This window comes from Haliotis rufescens, unplaced genomic scaffold (genome assembly GCF_023055435.1).
Source record: "Haliotis rufescens isolate VD_foot unplaced genomic scaffold, xgHalRufe1.0.p SCAF_6, whole genome shotgun sequence".
Classification (NCBI taxonomy): domain Eukaryota; kingdom Metazoa; phylum Mollusca; class Gastropoda; order Lepetellida; family Haliotidae; genus Haliotis; species Haliotis rufescens.
Genome location: NW_025964334.1, coordinates 58,495,435 through 58,517,177, shown reverse-complemented (window position 1 = coordinate 58,517,177; position 21,743 = coordinate 58,495,435). Strand labels below are relative to the sequence as shown.

Below are 21,743 nucleotides of genomic sequence, written 5' to 3'. Positions count from 1 at the left end.
CTGCAGTTTTATTTGCCCTCGGGATTTTTTCTCACAGGAACTCGTTGTTCGTCAGTAAATTAAAATATATACCCCCCATATGTAAGTAGAGAATATAGAGGTATATATATATATTATTTTTTTTAATGACCAATAACGAGTTCCTGTTTTTTTCACCACTGATTATATTGATGTTAAACTTCAAAATCCTTATTTTCAACCCTTCAGAAGCTTTTATTTTTTTATTTTTTTAAAACCTGCAAACAATGTCATAACGTATTTCTCATTAAAACTGTTTTAAATTACTATTTTAATGCATCCTACAGGTGTATACATTTTAGTAAACCGTGATCCGGGTTAGGATAGGTCTTCAGTAACCCATGCTTGTCGAAAGAGGCGACTAACGGGATCGGGTAGTCAGGCTCTCGACTTGGTTGATACATGATATCGTATCCCAATTGCGTGGATCGATGCTCATGATGTCAATCACTGAATTGTCTGGTCAAGACTCGATTATTTACAGACCGCCATATAAAGCTGGAATATTGCTGAGTGCGTCGTTAAACAAAAAACACATTTTAGTGTCTCACAAGTCAATTAAGGGCTGGACGCACTACATGACATGTGCTACTATTATTATTACGAAATGCACATCCCCATGGTTGTCAATTTATGATCAGCACGTTCTGTTTTTTCTGGATAAAGAAGATTGATTTACTGGTATATAAGCGCAAAGGAACGGCGAGCTGGGTCGCCTGCAGCATGAACATAGTATGTGACCCCTTCTCACCTATCACTATTACGCAAACACGACAATATATATGGCTCTTATATATTAGTATTCGCCGTTATATATGTCATGACAATAATGGTCACTTGTGAGTATAACAACCGGTAATAAGCTGATAAGTTGAGTTGTGACCTGACGATTAACCCCGCATGACTGACTATGTATGAGGCCAACCCACTGGCGCGTACCATTGTTAGGAAAGGGGTAGCGGGTGGTCCGCGACAAGTAGAACGATGGATATATGCGTGTCCTGTCTCGGCTAACAAGGAGTTCTAGTGGCGAGTTCAATAGCACATAATAATTCGTGCTGATGTGAGGTACCTGACAATTAAGGGATTTTATTTGCTGTAAAAATGGAACACTTTTATTTACCCCAGGGAGCAATAATGAATCGTGTCATGCCATTCATCAAATGATTGTGAAGGTTGAGACCTTGACGTGGTGATAGTTGACACAATGACACACTCCTTAATTGATCCCATGTTAATTGTTTATGGGGTTTCAGCATACTGTAAACGTAGTATTACTTGCTGGATATCGCTTAGACATAACTATAAGCTTCTCTAGAACCCTAGAAATCAAATCAGTTTTGATCATGTCACAGATACTGTCTAAAGTTGGCAGTTGTTTTCGCACTACATACGAATTGTGTATAAATTGTCGAACCGCACTGGTCCTTATCGTCAAGTTGGGATTTGATCACTGGACGATTTCGCGATTCACTCCTTTGTCACGAGCGATACCTTCTGCTCTGAAGCGCTTTTACCTTGATGCAGACTGACCAGTGGCAATGCTAGGTTTTGACAATGCTTGAGATTTATTTTACATTCTTTCTCCATGTAATTTACGACATTATTGGCCAATTCTCTACCCTGGGAATGTATGATTTGGCCATGCTTCTACTTACCTTTGACATGTTTATTTGTTTGTAATTAACTTCTATCAAACCACTTTCAGAGAGTCTTCAGCAGCCCATGCTGGCTGTAAAAAGCGACTATGCTTTTAAGAGGCGACTAACGGGATTGGGTGGTCAGGCTCGCTGACTTGGTTGATGCTTGTCATCGATCCCAATTGCGTGGATCGATGCTCATGATGTAAATCACTGGACTATCTGGCCCAGACTCGATTATGTTCAGACCTTAGTCTTATGAGCAACACGGGAGCGTTGTCAATATCATCGTCATGACCTGCACGTGCACAACATGCGTAAACCTCGCCACAAATACGTTTGCCCAAATTCTGCGCGCCGCCAAATTGTCTCACACGCGTTTCGTGAGTTGGTTCAACTTATCGGGGATTACGAGAAGTTACGGCCGATTGTTTGCAGCTGAAGACCGGGTGAACAGACAGCCGAACTCCACACGTGGACAACGCGCAGAGGCGCTGACCCCATTGACAACCCGCCGGGGGCGACTGGCATACTTTCAGCAGGAGAGATTGAGTGGACGAAGGGTCAATGCGTCCTCTCAGAAAGACGGGCATGTAATCGGTCAGTGACATGGTCGCCCGTCATTGAGCCTGCATTTCGTGTTCTCTGAAACCGGAAGCGACCGACAATTTAATATAAGGGTAGGGGAGGGTGTGGGTGAAAATTTTGTAGGAACCTGGAAACATATTTTGTGTTGGATATCCTGAAAAATAAAAGTGTTTTGAACACAAAAATAAACTTTTCCACTTCTCATTTCACTTAAAAAAGCATGTTTGCACTGTAAAAATATTCCCGTTATTTTTACGGTAGAATGACTGGCAGCTGGGTTGCCAAACATTTACCGTTAGTCCAACGGTATACCGTAGTATACAAACAGTACATTACCGTTCTTTTGACGGTGGTATCCGTAATTGTTAACGGTATAATAACTGTTGGGTTTTATACCCTTTTTGACCATCAAAATTTCATTTGACAGTTTAAATAAGGTCACTGCAATACAGTAGCAAAGCTGTGAAAGCTTGGTTCTTGCACCAACCTAAGTTTGAACCCCACAGGAGGGTTTATATACAGTTTACAATGTATCTTCAATGTTATCATAATCATAAAGTAAATAGCAAAAATTAAGCAATAACCATTTAACCATGATCATGCAACAATTGCATGCTTACAGAAATAATAAGCAGAAGCTTTACGAATTCATAGTCTGATTCAGCAAGCAATGTCCTAAAACAAAAACAAGAAACTAACTGAACAAAATGATAATCTTTAATGTCTCATATGATAATACATATGTTGTACAAGGTACAGAAATTAAAGGCTAGTCATTCTTCTTAACTACAAAACATTGTGCATATTGAAAATTATGCAACTTACATTTTTGCAGCTCTATTACAGTGTTAGTTGTATTTGTCTGATCCCCAAACCAATATTTTATGGCGGGTGAAACACAATCTGAACACACAATTTACTGCTGATAACAGACTTATCTTATACACTTTTCAGTTTGGGATACACACTTATTCATCTTTCTTATTTTAGAATAAAGCTGAAACCATCCACATAAAAAATATCCTAGCAAACCAATTCTTTCAGCAGAAATTAATAAACAACTCGGTAATAATTGACTGTATACACTGTAAGTCAGCTTCAAATACAAAAGATGAATGGTGGTGAAACTGTTCACAGATGAAAAAAAGTACAGCAAACTAACATCTGCTTTCATTAAAATGTAATTTACAACTGTCATGAACAAGCAACTCTTTACAAGAGGAGTGTACGCTGTTAGACACCTTCAAATACAAAAGAAAAGTAACATTTGGCTAATTCTAGAATGGTGGTGAAACCCTTCACAGATGAAAAAAGTACAGCAAACTGACATCTGCTTTCATTAAAATGTAATTCACAACTGTCATAGGAGTGTACGCTGTTAGACACCTTCAAATACAAAAGACAAGCAACATTTGGCTAATTCTAGAATGGTGGTGAAACTGTTCACAGATGAAAAAAGTACAGCAAACTGACATCTGCTTTCATTCAAATGTAATTTACAACTGTCATGAACAAGCAACTCTTTACAAGAGGAGTGTACGCTGTTAGACACCTTCAAATACAAAAGAAAAGTAACATTTGGCTAATTCTAGAATGGTGGTGAAACCCTTCACAGATGAAAAAAAAAGTACAGCAAACTAACATCTGCTTTCGTTTGAAAGTAATTCACAACTGTCTTTAACAACTCTCTTTACAAGGGAAGTGTACTCTGTCAGAAAGCTTCAAATACAAAAGACAGAATGGTGGTGAAACTATTCACAGACAAAAAAAACCCAAAGAACAGCAAACTAACATCTGCTTTCGTTTGAAAGTAATTCACAACTGTCTTTAACAACTCTCTTTACAAGGGAAGTGTACTCTGTCAGAAAGCTTCAAATACAAAAGACAGAATGGTGGTGAAACTATTCACAGACAAAAAAAACCCAAAGAACAGCAAACTAACATCTGCTTTCGTTTGAAAGTAATTCACAACTGTCTTTAACAACTCTCTTTACAAGGGAAGTGTACTCTGTCAGAAAGCTTCAAATACAAAAGACAGAATGGTGGTGAAACTATTCACAGACAAAAAAAACCAAAGAACAGCAAACTAACATCTGCTTTCGTTTGAAAGTAATTCACAACTGTCTTTAACAACTCTCTTTACAAGGGAAGTGTACTCTGTCAGAAAGCTTCAAATACAAAAGACAGAATGGTGGTGAAACTATTCACAGACAAAAAAAACCAAAGAACAGCAAACTAACATCTGCTTTCGTTTGAAAGTAATTCACAACTGTCTTTAACAACTCTCTTTACAAGGGAAGTGTACTCTGTCAGAAAGCTTCAAATACAAAAGACAGAATGGTGGTGAAACTATTCACAGACAAAAAAACCCAAAGAACAGCAAACTAACATCTGCTTTCGTTTGAAAGTAATTCACAACTGTCTTTAACAACTCTCTTTACAAGGGAAGTGTACTCTGTCAGAAAGCTTCAAATACAAAAGACAGAATGGTGGTGAAACTATTCACAGACAAAAAAAACCCAAAGAACAGCAAACTAACATCTGCTTTCGTTTGAAAGTAATTCACAACTGTCTTTAACAACTCTCTTTACAAGGGAAGTGTACTCTGTCAGAAAGCTTCAAATACAAAAGACAGAATGGTGGTGAAACTATTCACAGACAAAAAAAACCAAAGAACAGCAAACTAACATCTGCTTTCGTTTGAAAGTAATTCACAACTGTCTTTACCAACTCTCTTTACAAGGGAAGTGTACTCTGTCAGAAAGCTTCAAATACAAAAGACAGAATGGTGGTGAAACTATTCACAGACAAAAAAAACCAAAGAACAGCAAACTAACATCTGCTTTCGTTTGAAAGTTATTCACAACTGTCTTTAACAACTCTCTTTACAAGGGAAGTGTACTCTGTCAGAAAGCTTCAAATACAAAAGACAGAATGGTGGTGAAACTATTCACAGACAAAAAAAACCAAAGAACAGCAAACTAACATCTGCTTTCGTTTGAAAGTAATTCACAACTGTCTTTAACAACTCTCTTTACAAGGGAAGTGTACTCTGTCAGAAAGCTTCAAATACAAAAGACAGAATGGTGGTGAAACTATTCACAGACAAAAAAAACCAAAGAACAGCAAACTAACATCTGCTTTCGTTTGAAAGTAATTCACAACTGTCAGTAGCAAGTTAACAGCTAGGAATTAGTCCATTAGTCCATTCGAAACTGGATAGTTGGTGGATTAGTTTCAGCACCCTGGGGTTGACTGCTGAAGTCTTCTTCTTTTTGTTTGCCTTGGATCCCTTGTCGGGGTTTATTTCAAAGAAGCACCTGAAACAAATATTGCAGTTTTGCATTTTGTGTTCAGCTGTCCACATTTAGAAGTAACACTGCACTTTTGTATTTTGAGTTAAACTCTCTGCAGTTATTATCAAACACTTTGGATTTTTTATATTTATAAACTAGTTAATAACAGTGAATTTATTATTAACTAAACATAGGAGCGCGTAGAATAACTACATTAGTTTTTGAGAAAACTTGTCACCACTGAGAATTTGATGGATTGAAAGAAGGAAACATGGACAGAGGAAATATGTTCCTATAACAAAAATAGTACCAAGAGCACTGCAGCTGATCTGAATTACATATAATCTGATTCAGTTTGGGCAGTGTCAAATTAAAATGATGATAAAGGCTACACACATACTGCTATAAGGATATTCTGAAAATCAATAAACTTGTATCTCATATGGCCCCAATGACATTAATATGACCAACTTGGCAACCATGTGAAAACTGAATCTGGACACCATGAACAAATACAAAAAAAATTGGTTGCAGTCCACAGTGATTGTATAGTCATGATGAGAGCGAACCATTACAGTGTTTAATAGTTTTCTGTGGCAGCTGAGCCTGCTCCAAGTGTCAATCCTTTCCCAGTGTCATTCTAAATATTGTTCATATCCTGGTAAAGACTAAAACAAGGAATTTAAGAAAAAAGTTACTCTCAATTAATATTTGAGCATAAGATGAATATGAGGTGAGATAAATAATCTACTGACTTGACATTTAGCTTACCTCTGCATGAACTCAAGCGTTGCAACAGCACTTGCTGGATACTGAATGTTGAAAACATAATAAGACCCAAACAAAACAGCAAGGCTGGAGATGAAGCTGGTCATTCTTTTCACCAGAACTCTTCCGTCAACTAGAACCATAAACTGCTCAGCATTTAGGTATGAATCACCTGTGAACAAGAGTTGACAAGTTAATTTAGACTAAAAAAGTACTTTACTGTCCACCAATCACTGCAAGGAAAAACTTGGAAAAACAGCTCACCTAGGTTACATCTGGTTAAATTTGGGCAATGGCTAAGGCAAATGATTATAAAACTGAAAATATGTTAACAGTTTCGACATTGTAAATTTATAAATTGCAAGAAACTAAACTATCTTAAATGTGTCATATTCAGTTTGGCTGTCTTTGGAGAAGATGATATTAACATAACATTACTGGCGTGGTTTGAGTTACGAGGTCAAATCAAGGTCAAATTTCAAAATTTCACAAAACCAGTCTAATGTCTTGTTACTAGGTACAGTTACCAGCTACTCACAGACCAATTTTCAGCCCAATCATTGCAAAAAGATCTGACAAATGGCCCCAAGTGGCTTATCAATCTGGCCACCATGGCAATAATATTTAAAATCGATCAAAATCCCTTAAAAAAACATTGGTGTGTGCTGAGTTTCAGTGGACAGGAGAGGAGTATGATTTTGCTTTTTAAGATTTAAGTCACTGGTAATGCATTAGCTGATAATTTGGAGGTTTTACAGCACTGGCAGTTAAAAAAGCAATGATTTCACAACTTTACCAAGAAACACCATCCGTGGCCAGTTGATGCTGTTCTCCTCTTCAACCTCAGTCGAAGTCTTCGTAGCCTGTGGATTAAATAAATTTGTTAAAATGTTTATTACTTTGTGAAGTATATTTGCCAGGAATTTTGACTAAGTGCCCATGGCAGATTAAGTAGGAAACAACTGGGTTATGTTATATCAAAATTGGGATTTTAAGAATTCACCATTTTAAAACTTTTGAGGTAGATCTACTGTTTTCTTCAAACCTATATGGAGATTTTTAAGCTGCAAACTGGGGACTTTTAACGACATTTGCTGCAGACTTGGGGCCTGAAAAGGCATAGATAGATCTGTTTGCTTTAATGATTTAAAAGGCTAGTAAATGTATCAATATCAAGACCTGCACACAACAATGTCCTGTCCCAAGAACAGATAAATTACAATTGTTTCAGTGAAATGATTGAAGCAGGCCACTATTCATACACTAGCCAGATAAATATTCCTACTTTTTCCTAAATGGAGGTTCCCCTAAATCGTTAACTTACATCAACAACAAGAAAGAGACTCTCTTCTTTCTCACTGAAGAACTTCATTAGGCACAGAATCACCACAGGTAAGTAAGCCTTGACATTATCCTGCTCTGACTGTTCCTTTGCCTTGGCAAAGAGTTCATTTGCAGCTTCTCTGATTGCGCAACCATCGCTCTGAAAGTATCTGTTTAGTGTGCGCACTTTGCGGTCATATGCCTGTTCCAACATGGTTCTCGCATGAAAACCAATCAAGCTTTCAAAATGACATAGGAGTCCCCTTTGATCTCCCAAAAATGGCCAATCCTTTGTTAGAGTTTCATCCAAAACAGAGTAGTTAATACAATGTCTCTGTAAAGGAAACGTTTCCTTCATTAATGTTTCTATCCTGCTCCAATCATAATCCTTGGGGTCACATTTGTGTAGGTCTTGGAGTTTCTTCTTTTTATCCTCAAGATCAGGAAGTTGATCGTCATTCACAACAGGTTCCCAATTCACACATCCATACGAATCGGTTGCCATTTTTCTCTTAGGTGGCACTTTAGAAACCTTGTCATCTTCTCCTTCACTGGAGGCAGATCTTCTCCTCAAGGTAAGAGCTGAGTCCTTTGGCCTGTTCAGGTTTTCATTTCTGGAAACTAGTTGTGCCTGAATGGAATCATACCCAGTGCCAATTATAAGGTTGTCAATTTTATCTTGAAGAGAAGATGGGTACTTTGACACCATACGTTGGGCTATTATACCAAACTGGCGCTTTGTAGCTTTGTGTGTCTTGGTCCGCACTCTATCAGTCACAGATCTCACTAGAGTGTATCTAAGGGGTTGTGGGAGCCGCTTCCCTTGCTCAAGTAGTGTCACTATGTCAGGCAGTTCCTCCCATGGCAACTGCAGAGTCATTGCCCAGTTTGGATTCTGATTACATGAGTCACGGAAAATATGGATAGGACGTGGAGTAATGACTGATCCCACAGATTCTGGGCTTGTAGGACAAGAACTCTGTGATGATGCTTGGCCACTTGTTGAAGCTGTTGAAGCGTCTGTATGTACAATAAAAAAGGTTTGTTACTAATAATTGTCAAGAAAGAAAACCAATCTTGTTCTTGAACTTTTGTAGCTTCGTGAAACTATTTTATCCCCAAAGCACTGCTAATCGAATAGTTAAGGGCAAAGATATATTCTGTGCAGTCCCCTAAAAATATCCGTGGTCTTGTGGTAGAGCGTCCGCCCGGAGATCGGAAGGTCCAGGGTTCGATCCCGGGCCGCGTCATACAAAAAGACGTTAAAAGATTGTACTTGTTGTTACCCTGTCTGGCGCTCGGCATTGAGGGGCTAAAACAAGGACTGGTCGGCTCGGAGTCAGTATACTGTGTCTGAGTGGGGTATTCATGTTAAACTGCGGCATGGTATCTCAGTGAGCTAGCACTATAAATCGGCATCAGTCCGGACTAGTACAAGCAGCCACACACACACATACACGTGCATGCACGTCGCTATATAAGTGCAATAATCTTGGACGCGACGTTAAACCCAATTTCACCTCACCTCACCTAAAAATATCACACAATATAATGCAATAACATTTCTTCAATTACTATTAGTGCTATAGATTGATAATCAGTGGTCTCAGATCGATTAATAATCACTTAATTATTATGCTTATACACATCAAAACTGCACATGATAACATGTGATTCAGTAAACAAACAAATCCATTAACCACTTCCTATCGAGTACCGTGTTGTAAATACTAAATGGAGAAAAAAATCTTCTAGTTGCTTTTTTCATGTTTTTTAGATGAAAAGTACATCAGGTAATATTTAATTTGATAATCGATTAGTCTGTACAGCAGTTGATAATCGTTTTGCATGCACAGATTGATCGATTGATTGCTCCAGCACTAATTACTATATCATGTTAGAAACAACTCCCCTGAACACACACGTATGCCCAGTTCAATCGGCTGGCCTTGGATTGTTAAAACTATAGACAATTATCATATTTGAAAAGTGGTCAAAGTAAAGTACATGTACCTGCACAGCATTCCTGCCTCAACAGCTTCCTGATCTGTACTGGTTTTAACACATCACTCAAGTCTTCATACTGAAGAAGGCCAAGATCCGCCAAATTCTCCACCCCAAGGCTGTCAAGCTTCTCTAACAAAACCCTCACAGCTAGGTCATCCAGAGAGGGCAGCGTTGTCCTCAATTTTCTTTTGATTTCCTCCATACCAGATACTGCCAAACATATAAGGACAGTTTAGTTTTGGTTTGAAATAACAATGACATTGACAATGACAACAAGAGTCATCTGATGATGACATATCCCCCTGACGTGGCATGTCAGTAAACTGAGCATACTTTGGTACCCCTAAAATTTCCAAACTGAATTAAGTTACCATGGAGGTTTGATCCGGACAAGGACACTATTCTCAAATTTCCTGAGTTCATCATGTTTCCATGGAAACAACTAAAGTACAAACTTTAAAAATATCTGAAAAGCAAAAGGCACTAGAACCATGAGTACTCAACCTGATTAATGAGTGTACCAAGTTTTGTGAAGCTATGGTTTAGGATATATGCTCCGGACATAATTATTACAGACGGATAGACGGACATACCGACGACTAATAAATAGTCACTTGCTGTCATATAACATGTGTCACTAAAGTTTAAGTTAAGAGTTGACACATTTAGTTATCAAAATGTACGGTGTAATGAATTAGGGTTTTTACTGTATTTACATATGCATTACAATACAAAGTAGTGATGTGCTGATGATCGATTATAATCAAAAACTGATCCGTTTCCCTAATCCGATGCAATGATCGAGTATGACTGTCCATAATCAATAATAGGAATGTAATAGGAATAATAGGAACGTATATATTTTTAAGAACATCTAGCCTGTATGATGATATATGTTTGACTGAGAAAATATCAAACATACTAGTCTTAGTATTAACAGGCAACACCCTTGTTAAGAAAAAGTTATTTAAAGTTAAACAGGCGATCATAATTGAGTGTTTGTCATGAAAATTTTGGAAATCTCCTTTAGTTGTTTTCTGACCAAAATATGTAAGTATTGTGGTGGTTTAGTACCAATCATTATCAGTTTATGCACCTGTTTTGGAATCTGAAGGCAGCATCAAGTATAAAACCCGGCAACGGTGAATGATACACAATGCACTTGATATCAGGAAAGCTGTTACACAACAGATGATAGGCAGCTGTGAATAAATGTTTTGCTGGAAAAATTATCAAAAGATAGCGACCAGAAATAACTTTCGCTAGAACATTTGTTGGTAGTACTTGTATCCTTGACAGAATATGTCTAACAAATTTGTCAAATTCTACATATGAAAAAAACACAAAAGCTCCAGCAAGCTCCATGCTGTTTAGTTTTTCAGTCCATTCTTCCCAAACAACCTGCAAGTTAAATATATGAAATTAAAGTGTTTTTTTAAAATAGTTGTAACATTTAATGTGATGAAATGAGTGTTGCAGTGCTTTAACATTTTTAATTTTTAGTATGGTGAAATTATTGCTTCTTTGGTATATTGTCGTTACAAACAAAGGCATGGCAATGTTCATTTCATTGAGTTAAACATTACAGTGAATTACTGTCCACATTGTCATTATCTTTGACAATCCAGTGAAGTGAAGGATGTTCAATCCCTGAATGGTCAAGAGAAGGTGAAATGAATGTAGGTTACAGCACTGTTACCTTTGTTGCTGGGTTCCATAATCCATGTACTCAGATACAGCAGACTGCTCTCTGAAGAGAGATGTATTTCACACCGTCCACTATGTATACAGGCAGTGGGTTGATGTCCAATATTTCTCTAGGTGTATAGCAGTAAACCTGGGAGTTAGGATGTTCAGAGTGGATTTTGAAAGCATACAGGCCATAATCACTCAACCAAAGTGTCTGAAATCTGTTGAGCACAAAATACAATGTTTTTTCTTTAGACAGCATAAACATTACTTCACCAAGTACTAAACCATCTGAGTTCTTATCAAGAATGAATACAGTGCCTGGTTTATACCAGTGACCTCTAAACTTTACTTTCATAGTCATTTGAGTGTCTATCCTGCTGAAATTTAATCCCTTAACACATGACTGAATGTCAGGGCTAAAAAGATTAACTTCAAATGGAACAGTGTCGCTGAACGTAATTTCTGGTGGGAACAAGGACCCACAGGAGTATAAAGCTTGCAACAGCTGGTGTCTACATGCAAGAGTCTTACAAATATGCTTGTAATTGTGCAACTTCTTTGCACACTGTTTGAAATAAGTATGTTTACTTTCAAACCGCAAAGTCCAAAGGTGAATTAGCGGTCCAAACTCTAGTATTAACTCTGAATAGTGGGCAAGATAATGGTGTTTTGGTCGAAGTGGAACATCTGGAAAACATGTTTTTCTACCATACAGATATTCCTCAATCTTCACATTCAAATACGCCACTTGGGCGAAACTGATTTGTGGTGAACAAGCATACTCAACTATTTCTTTCAGACAAAGATAAAGTTGCCACACTTTATCATGTACATCAACATATTTACCAATGATCAGTGGCAATAACCTGAGAAAAACCCAGTTCTGAACCGCATGACCACCTATTTTATCACTTTTAGTGAAAATTGGTGGTGGCTTGTCTAAAGCATCTGATCCAATAAAAAGAAATCTTTCCATTAATCTCCCTAGCTTTAAGTAAGTAAACCAGCTCAAGGAAACGAAGTAGTGCAACATCAGAGGAAGATCATAACACACAACTCCTTCAAACAAGTCATGACCGAGGCAAGGTGGCAAGCCTGGGCTTGCAACATGAAAGAAGGCTAAAGAATTGAAAATACTATTGGACTTGATACCACAAACTGAATCTCTTCCCCCATCCTGATTCAAAGCAGCAAGAGAATCATTGTAACTTTGGACAGTACGAAAAGTACCTCTTTCAAGGATATCTGAAGCTCTGAACTGACCCTGATCAATATCACAGTACCTGCAGAAGTGTGTAGCTGTGAAACTTTCAAGGAAGCCACCTATCATATGTGAACCAAGGTTATCACCTACTATAGCCACAAGGGCTCCCTTTATGTTTTCCTCACCCACAGTAATGCCATGTGATTCAATATTCTTTAGATCATTTACAAGTTCCTCAAAGATTTTATCTTTCCCAACATGTTTCAAGTCACGTTCTTTGCAAAGAAGAACCAATTGCATATGGTCAACATTTGATCTCAGACTGGCATCAAAATTAGCAAGGTTGAAATAAACCCCTAACAACTTATGCTTTTTCTTGGCAGAACCAAGGGGATTCACCACCTCAAAGGCATCTTGAAATAATATTATTTCAAACACTTTGTCACAGCTAGCAAAGAGTTGATTTCTTCTGAACACATTTCCATCTTGTACATCATACAGGATATTTCTGTTAGAACCATTACTATCTGTATTTCTATGAAATGTAAAGTGGGGCTTGTAATGATGAAAAAGTGTAGCAATGGATTCACTAACAGGTACAAACTGGTATGACAGTGTTTTACCGTTGTCATCAACAGTAAGGAATACTTCTTTTGCTTCATTGAGGGCAAAATTGTTTCTGTAGAAGGAATTTCTACGATGTGCAGTCCTCAAAGGCCCATTGTTGCAGGAAGAAAATGGATCAGTCTCAGACATTTCATGCATAACACTGTTTATCACATCTATGTCTATGTTCTTTTCCCTCATCTTTCTGCCCAAACACTTTGTCATGATGTTAATACTGATTTCATGCATAGATTCAAATTCAGTTATAATATTTTGTATTAGAGAAACTGGCAATAAATATTTGCTTTGAAGTTTTAAGTAGAATGTGGCCAGGCACTTCAGAAATTCTGAGTTTGTTTCTTCTGAAACATCAAAATCATCTTGGCCGACAGTTTCCTGAGACAATTCAGTATTCATAGGGACAGGTGAATGCAAATCATTTAAGCTTTCAGAATCTGTTCCTAGATCTATTCCCTCCGATTGACTCGCGTTTGTATGCAATTCATCAGGACAGCATTTTAAACCTGACCAGTTCTCTTTCAAACTTGCATGTTTACGTGACAAATGAGAAGAGAAAGAGGTTTTCTTGACAAATCTAGATTTGCAACTTTGAACTGGACATTCTATTTCCTCATGACGCTCGATGTGCAGTTTTAGATGAGCAATAAGCAAGGGGGTCCTCTCGAAGAACTTAGAGCAATCTTTTTTGCCACACTGTAATGATACACTACCCTGACCATTTTGACTGCATCTAGTCTGTACCTCTCCATTAGATTTATCATTAATTTGACCGCCACTGAATGTGCTACGATCTTCAGTTAAGTTAGTAACTGTCCTAGCCACATGTTTCCTTTGTGCATGTGATTTGAAAGCAGAGTAGGTTGCGAATTTTTCGCTGCATGTTTCAATGCAACATGGATATACAATATTTGGCAAATTTCTGTGAAATTTATAATGTGAAACGTACTTTGCTAATTTCGACGCACTAAACGAACAATGATTACACTCATACATTTTTATTTGAAAGTGTTTGCACGCCCCATGCTGGTTCACATTACGATACCCCGTGGGTGGGAAATAAGCGGGCCTAACGTAACAATAAGAGAGCGAGGGGTGTATATGAAAGACAACGATGCAGACAAGCGCTAGAAAGATACAGCGCATGTTTTGTGACCGTTTGACATCATTTGTACACAGATTATACCTTGATACACTTACAAAGCCACAATGAATGCTCCAAGAACTTCCTAGAAGACAACTAAACAATGGCGGCTTCGACGTTGAAGACCCGGATACATTCCCATCATGCAGCACTTGACGGTATTGTACCGTTAGAATGACCAGGTAACATTCTACGAACCGTTAAACCAGTAACGGTGCACCTCTGTATCTATTTCACATGATTTCTACCGTGAAATCTACGGTAATTTTTTACAGTGTGGAAGCGGTGGCCAAACACATAGCCTGGAGACAGGTGAACATCACTGACTGTCACCCGTACCCTGCTCCTTACATCACGGCCATCCGTACCCTGCGCCTTACATCACGGCCATCCGTACCCTGCACCTTACATCACGGCCATCCGTACCCTGCTCCTTACATCACAGCCACCCGTACCCTGCACCTTACATCACGGCCACCCGTACCCTGAACCTTACATCACGGCCACCCGTACCCTGAACCTTACATCACGGCCATCCGTACCCTGCACCTTACATCACGGCCATCCGTACCCTGAACCTTACATCACGGCCATCCATACCCTGCACCTTACATCACGGCCACCCGTACCCTGAACCTTACATCACGGCCATCCGTACCCAGAACCTTACATCACGGCCATCCGTACCCAGAACCTTACATCACGGCCATCCGTACCCAGAACCTTACATCACGGCCATCCGTACCCTGCACCTTACATCACGGCCACCCGTACCCTGCACCTTACATCACAGCCATCCGTACCCTGCAGCTTACATCACGGCGCCCCGTACCCTGCACCTTACATCACGGCCACCCGTACCCTGCACCCTACATCACGGCCATCCGTACCCTGCACCTTACATCACGGCCATCCGTACCCTGCACCCTATATCACGGCCATCCGTACCCTGCACCTTACATCACGGCCACCCGTACCCTGAACCTTACATCACGGCCACCCGTACCCAGAACCTTACATCACGGCCATCCTTACCCAGAACCTTACATCACGGCCATCCGTACCCAGAACCTTACATCACGGCCATCCGTACCCTGCACCTTACATCACGGCCACCCGTACCCTGCACCTTACATCACAGCCATCCGTACCCTGCAGCTTACATCACGGCCATCCGTACCCTGCACCTTACATCACGGCCATCCGTACCCAGAACCTTACATCACGGCCATCCGTACCCTGCACCTTACATCACGGCCACCCGTACCCTGCACCTTACATCACAGCCATCCGTACCCTGCAGCTTACATCACGGCGCCCCGTACCCTGCACCTTACATCACGGCCACCCGTACCCTGCACCCTACATCACGGCCATCCGTACCCTGCACCTTACATCACGGCCACCCGTACCCTGAACCTTACATCACGGCCATCCGTACCCTGCACCTTACATCACGGCCATCCGTACCCTGCACCTTACATCACGGCCATCCGTACCCTGAACCTTACATCACGGCCATCCTTACCCAGAACCTTACATCACGGCCATCCGTACCCAGAACCTTACATCACGCCCCCCCGTACCCTGCACCTTACATCACGGCCATCCGTACCCTGCACCTTACATCACGGCCATCCGTACCCTGCACCCAATATCACGCCCCCCCCCCCGTACCCTGCAGCTTACATCACGGCCACCCGTACCCTGCACCTTACATCACGGCCACCCGTACCCTGAACCTTACATCACGGCCATCCGTACCCTGCACCCTATATCACGCCCCCCCCGTACCCTGCACCTTACATCACGGCCACCCGTACCCTGAACCTTACATCACGGCCATCCGTACCCTGCGCCCTACATCACGGCCATCCGTACCCTGCACCTTACATCACGGCCATCCGTACCCAGAACCTTACATCACGGCCATCCATACCCTGAGCCCAACATAATGGCCATCCGTACCCTGCACCTTACATCACGGCCATCCGTACCCAGAACCTTACATCACGGCCATCCTTACCCAGAACCTTACATCACGGCCATCCGTACCCAGAACCTTACATCACGGCCATCCGTACCCTGCACCTTACATCACGGCCACCCGTACCCTGCACCTTACATCACAGCCATCCGTACCCTGCAGCTTACATCACGGCGCCCCGTACCCTGCACCTTACATCACGGCCACCGGTACCCTGCACCCTACATCACGGCCATCCGTACCCTGCACCTTACATCACGGCCACCCGTACCCTGAACCTTACATCACGGCCATCCGTACCCTGCACCTTACATCACGGCCATCCGTACCCTGCACCTTACATCACGGCCATCCGTACCCTGCACCCTATATCACGCCCCCCCGTACCCTGCACCTTACATCACGGCCACCCGTACCCTGCACCTTACATCACGGCCACCCGTACCCTGCACCTTACATCACGGCCATCCGTACCCTGCACCCTATATCACGCCCCCCCGTACCCTGCACCTTACATCACGGCCACCCGTACCCTGCACCTTACATCACGGCCACCCGTACCCTGCACCTTACATCACGGCCATCCGTACCCTGCACCCTATATCACGCCCCCCCGTACCCTGCACCTTACATCACGGCCACCCGTACCCTGCACCTTACATCACGGCCACCCGTACCCTGCACCTTACATCACGGCCACCCGTACCCTGCACCTTACATCACGGCCATCCGTACCCTGCACCCGCCACCCGCACTAATGTTTGGTGTTTTTTTTAACAAAGCAGCACGAACCATCAAGATCAAGCGAGACGGGGTGATGACCGCCCTGTGTTGTCAGAATGCTGTCTTTGATTTCGATGGCGTTAATTGCACCTTGCTGGAAATGAACACCAACATCTCCGCTTCAACAGAATTTCCTTCTTGCCAATTAGCCTTGTGTTAGCCGGTGTCCAGCTGTGTCCGATCGATGCCTCGACCCCTCACTGATACGTTGAAGCATCATTCAGTGGAACATTACCACCTAGTCTGTCATACAGACCCTGAAACAAGCAGACCCGTGAATATCCGGGTTATAATAGGTCTTCAACAACCCACGCTTGTCGTAGGAGGCGACTATGCTTGTCGTAAAAGACGACTCGGGTGGTCAGGCTTGCTGACTTGGTTGATGCACGTCATCCTATCCCAATCACGTGACTGATGTCCATGATATCAATCACTGGATTTTCTGGACCAAACTCGATTATTTACAGACTGTTGTCATAAAGCTGGAATATTGCTGTGTTCACACAGTGCCGATTAGGGCTCCCGTTTGAGATCAGACAGCGCTACGACACGAAAAGTGAAAAAGTCGAATTACCATCCTCAATGATCTGGAACGTCCTATCATTGTCTGAACGCAGTTATACGTTCGTAACAGAGTCCTACGGATCGGCAAAGGTCCAGAGAGGCGGCCAAGCACTCCCGACAGTGTGGTGCGTCGTGTGAAACTCGGCCGATTTTGTCTAGTCGGATGACAATCGTGACTATGTCGTGGCAGATTCTGTTGTATCGGATCAAAATCGTTACAATGTCCCGTGTAGTCTGGGCGGTGTCCTGTGGATCGGGACGCTGTCGTGATGAACGGGTGTGATTTGGAGAAATTGTTCATTGCCGTTTATTGTCGATTGAGTCCAGTTCTTGCCGAATGCGAACCGTATTTGTCGGTTCACTGTCCGGTCACTGTCTTATATCCGACGGATCGCATTCGGGAGAATCGGCACGCTGTCGGGACAGATTCGGTCGTTTTTTACATAGCGGAAGATAAAAATCGGATCAAATTCGGATTGAGAACAGGAGAATTGGGACGATTTCGGCTGGAAACGGCTGGTTCGGGACGCTTCCTGAACAACATCTGATTGTTGTCGTGAATTTCCCGCGTCGAATCACAGGATATTGATCAGACTTTTGACAAATTTTAATCGGGAATGGTCCTATCAAGGACGGCAGTAAAAATCCTGAATGTGTGACAGCCCTAAGCTAGAAATTAATCAAATTAAAAAACTTGCAACCCAGAGCTGTGTCTTGCAACAACGTACCAAGCAGCGTTCAGACAATGTAAATACATGCATGTTTTATTACATATGCAACGCATTACTCCCAAGGGGCCCGTATCTACCCGAGCTGGTATTCATCCTTGCACAAGTGGCTCCACCTATCACAGAAATGAGTGACTGCGTTATGTCTCCAGCAGATGCGTGGGAGGCGCTATCCGCGGCCATGTTTGTCTAGCGTCGCCGCCATTGTAGCTGCCGGGTTGACGTCTGCGAAGTAATAAATGGAAAACAAAGGCAAGGAGACACGACCCAGTTTTCAAGATGTTTCGGTTAATGCGCAGTTTTTGCATGTTTTCAGATTACGTAGGCGTTTGAGAGATACTTTGTCTCTGCATGTTTTGCCCTGGGTCAACGCTTTGCCTCTCTGTTTAAGAGAAACAGGCAGCTACATTAAAATTGAAAAGGAGCCCCAGAGAGATTCAGCTGTTGTGGAAAATCTAGACTTGCTTCATTCAGGGCTCTACCGTCGGGACTGGGTGGAAGGGGAAATTATATGGTTTAGGACTGCGAGACTCGATTTGTCCCTTGGTCGAACCAGTGCTGCATGCACAACTCATTGGTTGAGTTCGGCTGTTAGAGTAGTGTACCTTAGTTGCAAGGATCTGCTGATCCTGGTAAAATCAAATCCATACTGTCCTGTTCCATTACATTCGAACCGTTCTATCCAGTTTCTTTATATCTGATCTCTTATATCCGATTCCTATATATCTGATCTCTTATATCCGATTACTTTATATCTGATCTCTTATATCCGATTACTTTATATCTGATCTCTTATATCCGATTACTTTATATCTCATCTCTTATATCCGATTACTTAATAACTAATCTCTTATATCCGATTCCTATATATCTGATCTCTTATATCCGATTCCTATATATATCTGATCTCTTATATCCGATTACTTTATATCCGATCTCTTATATCCGATTACTTTATATCTGATCTCTTATATCCGATTACTTTATATCTGATCTCTTATATCCGATTACTTTATATCTGATCTCTTATATCCGATTACTTTATATCTCATCTCTTATATCCGATTACTTAATAACTAATCTCTTATATCCGATTCCTATATATCTGATCTCTTATATCCGATTCCTATATATATCTGATCTCTTATATCCGATTACTTTATATCCGATCTCTTATATCCGATTACTTTATATCTGATCTCTTATATCCGAATACTTTATATCTGATCTCTTATATCCGATTCCTATATATCTGATCTCTTATATCCGATTACTTTATATCCGATCTCTTATATCCGATTACTTTATATCTGATCTCTTATATCCGAATACTTTATATCTGATCTCATATATCCGATTACTATATATCTGATCTCTTATATCCGATTATTTTATATCTGAACCGTTCTAGCTGATTCCTTTCATATTCAACCGGTCGTACGTATTGTGGAATGTCTGGTCACGTGGGTCTGCATTCACAGCAGACCACTAACTGCCTTGTGGAAAGTGTAAAGTCACTCCGAGCTATGACTTCAGCAACATCTACATGGAGCAGTATGGAGCCCAGGCTTTTCAGTGAGGCCGTAGATCTCCGTGACGATGCACAAGTCACAGTCTCCCTGTGTCGCTCTGTAACCCGAGAAATAATATATTGAAGAGCCTAGGGCAATGTTGCTTCATATAGGTGTTGCCACACTTTCGACAAGGCAGTTAGGGGCCTGCTGTCAATACAGAACCACATGACCAGACATAACACAATATGTACGAAGTATGCACACAATATTGAAGTCATGAAATAAATAAATAAATAAATAAATAAATAAATAAATAAATAAATAAATAAATAAATAAATAAATGGGGTTTGTGTTGTGTTATTGCGCTGAATTCCTTTCGTTGTCTAAAGTTTGTTTTGTATTAAGGATTCAATAGAATATAAAAAATGATATACAATATAATCAAATGCAACCTGTGAAGTTATTGTTGACCTATTTTATGTATAATATTGTCGGCAGGATAAAACTAACGGATAAAATCGGTATCATTTAGGGCCATTTACATAAATATGCACATATATATATAAACGTCAGGCAGGTCCTTCTATCGGTGTTTGCAAACAAATATGGCGTTGGCCTTGTCCATCGACAGAGTACACAGTGTGGTTACCGGTTTTCACCTCCATAAACGCAAAACATATTGATGTCAGTATGCTACATGCTTCATGTATCTATATTTATCATATAATGGGCAGGTTTCTCGGCAGGATAAAGCCAACGGATAAAAACGATATCCGTTGGGGTCATATGCGGATAGAGATGCAAATATCAAAGGTCAAGTAGGACTACTTTCACTGTTTATAAACAAACATGGCGTCGTCCTCGTCATTCGGCGATCGAGTCAAAATTAACCATCGGGAATCTGGATAAACAACAGGGATAATTGCTATCATTATCAAAAGAACAGTCTAATATACTGAAAATCAGTGTCTAACTGTGACGTAGCTAAGGCATTTTATAAGTTTTGGCTACTTTGGAGGTATAAATTTCGAAACAATTTTGCGAGGGCGCGAGGCCTAGCCAAGCGGGATCAGTAGCAATATCTGTGCTTGTAGACCTCTGCGACTTGAAACCTTCTCCACAAATTAAAAAAAATGGATTTAGCCGAAATATGTTTGAATTGTTACCTTGTTTGGTTTTGTCGCTGTGTGTACATCTGACTACACTTCTTAACGTTATGACAGGACAGACCGACTGTCAACAACGTCTGACCGTGCCCGTGACGTCTCATAGACTAGGGTTAGAGTAGCTTCCCTTTGACAAAGGGCGGTTACTCTAGCGGACAGACCGATGGATTGCCGCGAAAGGCAATTAAAAACAACTGTTGTTTTGCGTATATGTTGCTTCGCCACTGTATAAGAAACAGATTTCAGTTGGAACTATATTGGCTACTGTCACTGTCCGACTGACACATCACTTACCCTGTGACGTAATAAATATTAATGCGCGCATTCCAGGAAAACTCGCAATGTTTTGGTAATGTTTGCGAGAGAGGGAAAGCGATTTTAAAGCACAGAATTAAAGCATGACATTATATGATAAAGAGGTTATCACGCTTGTGTGTTTGGGGATGGTAAATATCCTGTATTAGGAATAAACACTATGTATTTAGCTCGCCAAGGCTCGCTAAATACAATGTTTATTCCTAATGCAGGATATTTACCATCCCCAAACACACTCGCGTGATAACCTCTATATCTCATGACAGTGACAGAACGTGGGTGGGACAACTCGATAGAGGCTTCAAATGGTAGAGTGGTGGGTGGGTGAGTGAGGGAGCGGGTGGGTGAGTGAGTGGGATTCGGGTGTGCGAGCGAGATGCG

The 21,743-nt window shown here is 41.0% G+C and overlaps 1 protein-coding gene across 1 annotated transcript; it reads right to left on the bottom strand.

Moving 5' to 3' along the window:
- Positions 1-3,550: 3,550 nt before the first annotated feature.
- Positions 3,551-11,735, bottom strand: LOC124143952. Its single transcript, XM_046513115.2, has 6 exons — positions 10,737-11,735; positions 9,647-9,850; positions 7,635-8,653; positions 7,107-7,173; positions 6,314-6,482; positions 3,551-5,566 (listed from the first exon to the last, which is right to left on the bottom strand). The coding sequence occupies exons 1-6, from the start codon at positions 10,759-10,761 to the stop codon at positions 5,425-5,427; spliced, it is 1,626 nt and encodes a 541-aa protein (XP_046369071.2). The 5' UTR covers positions 10,762-11,735; the 3' UTR covers positions 3,551-5,424.
- Positions 11,736-21,743: the final 10,008 nt, after the last annotated feature.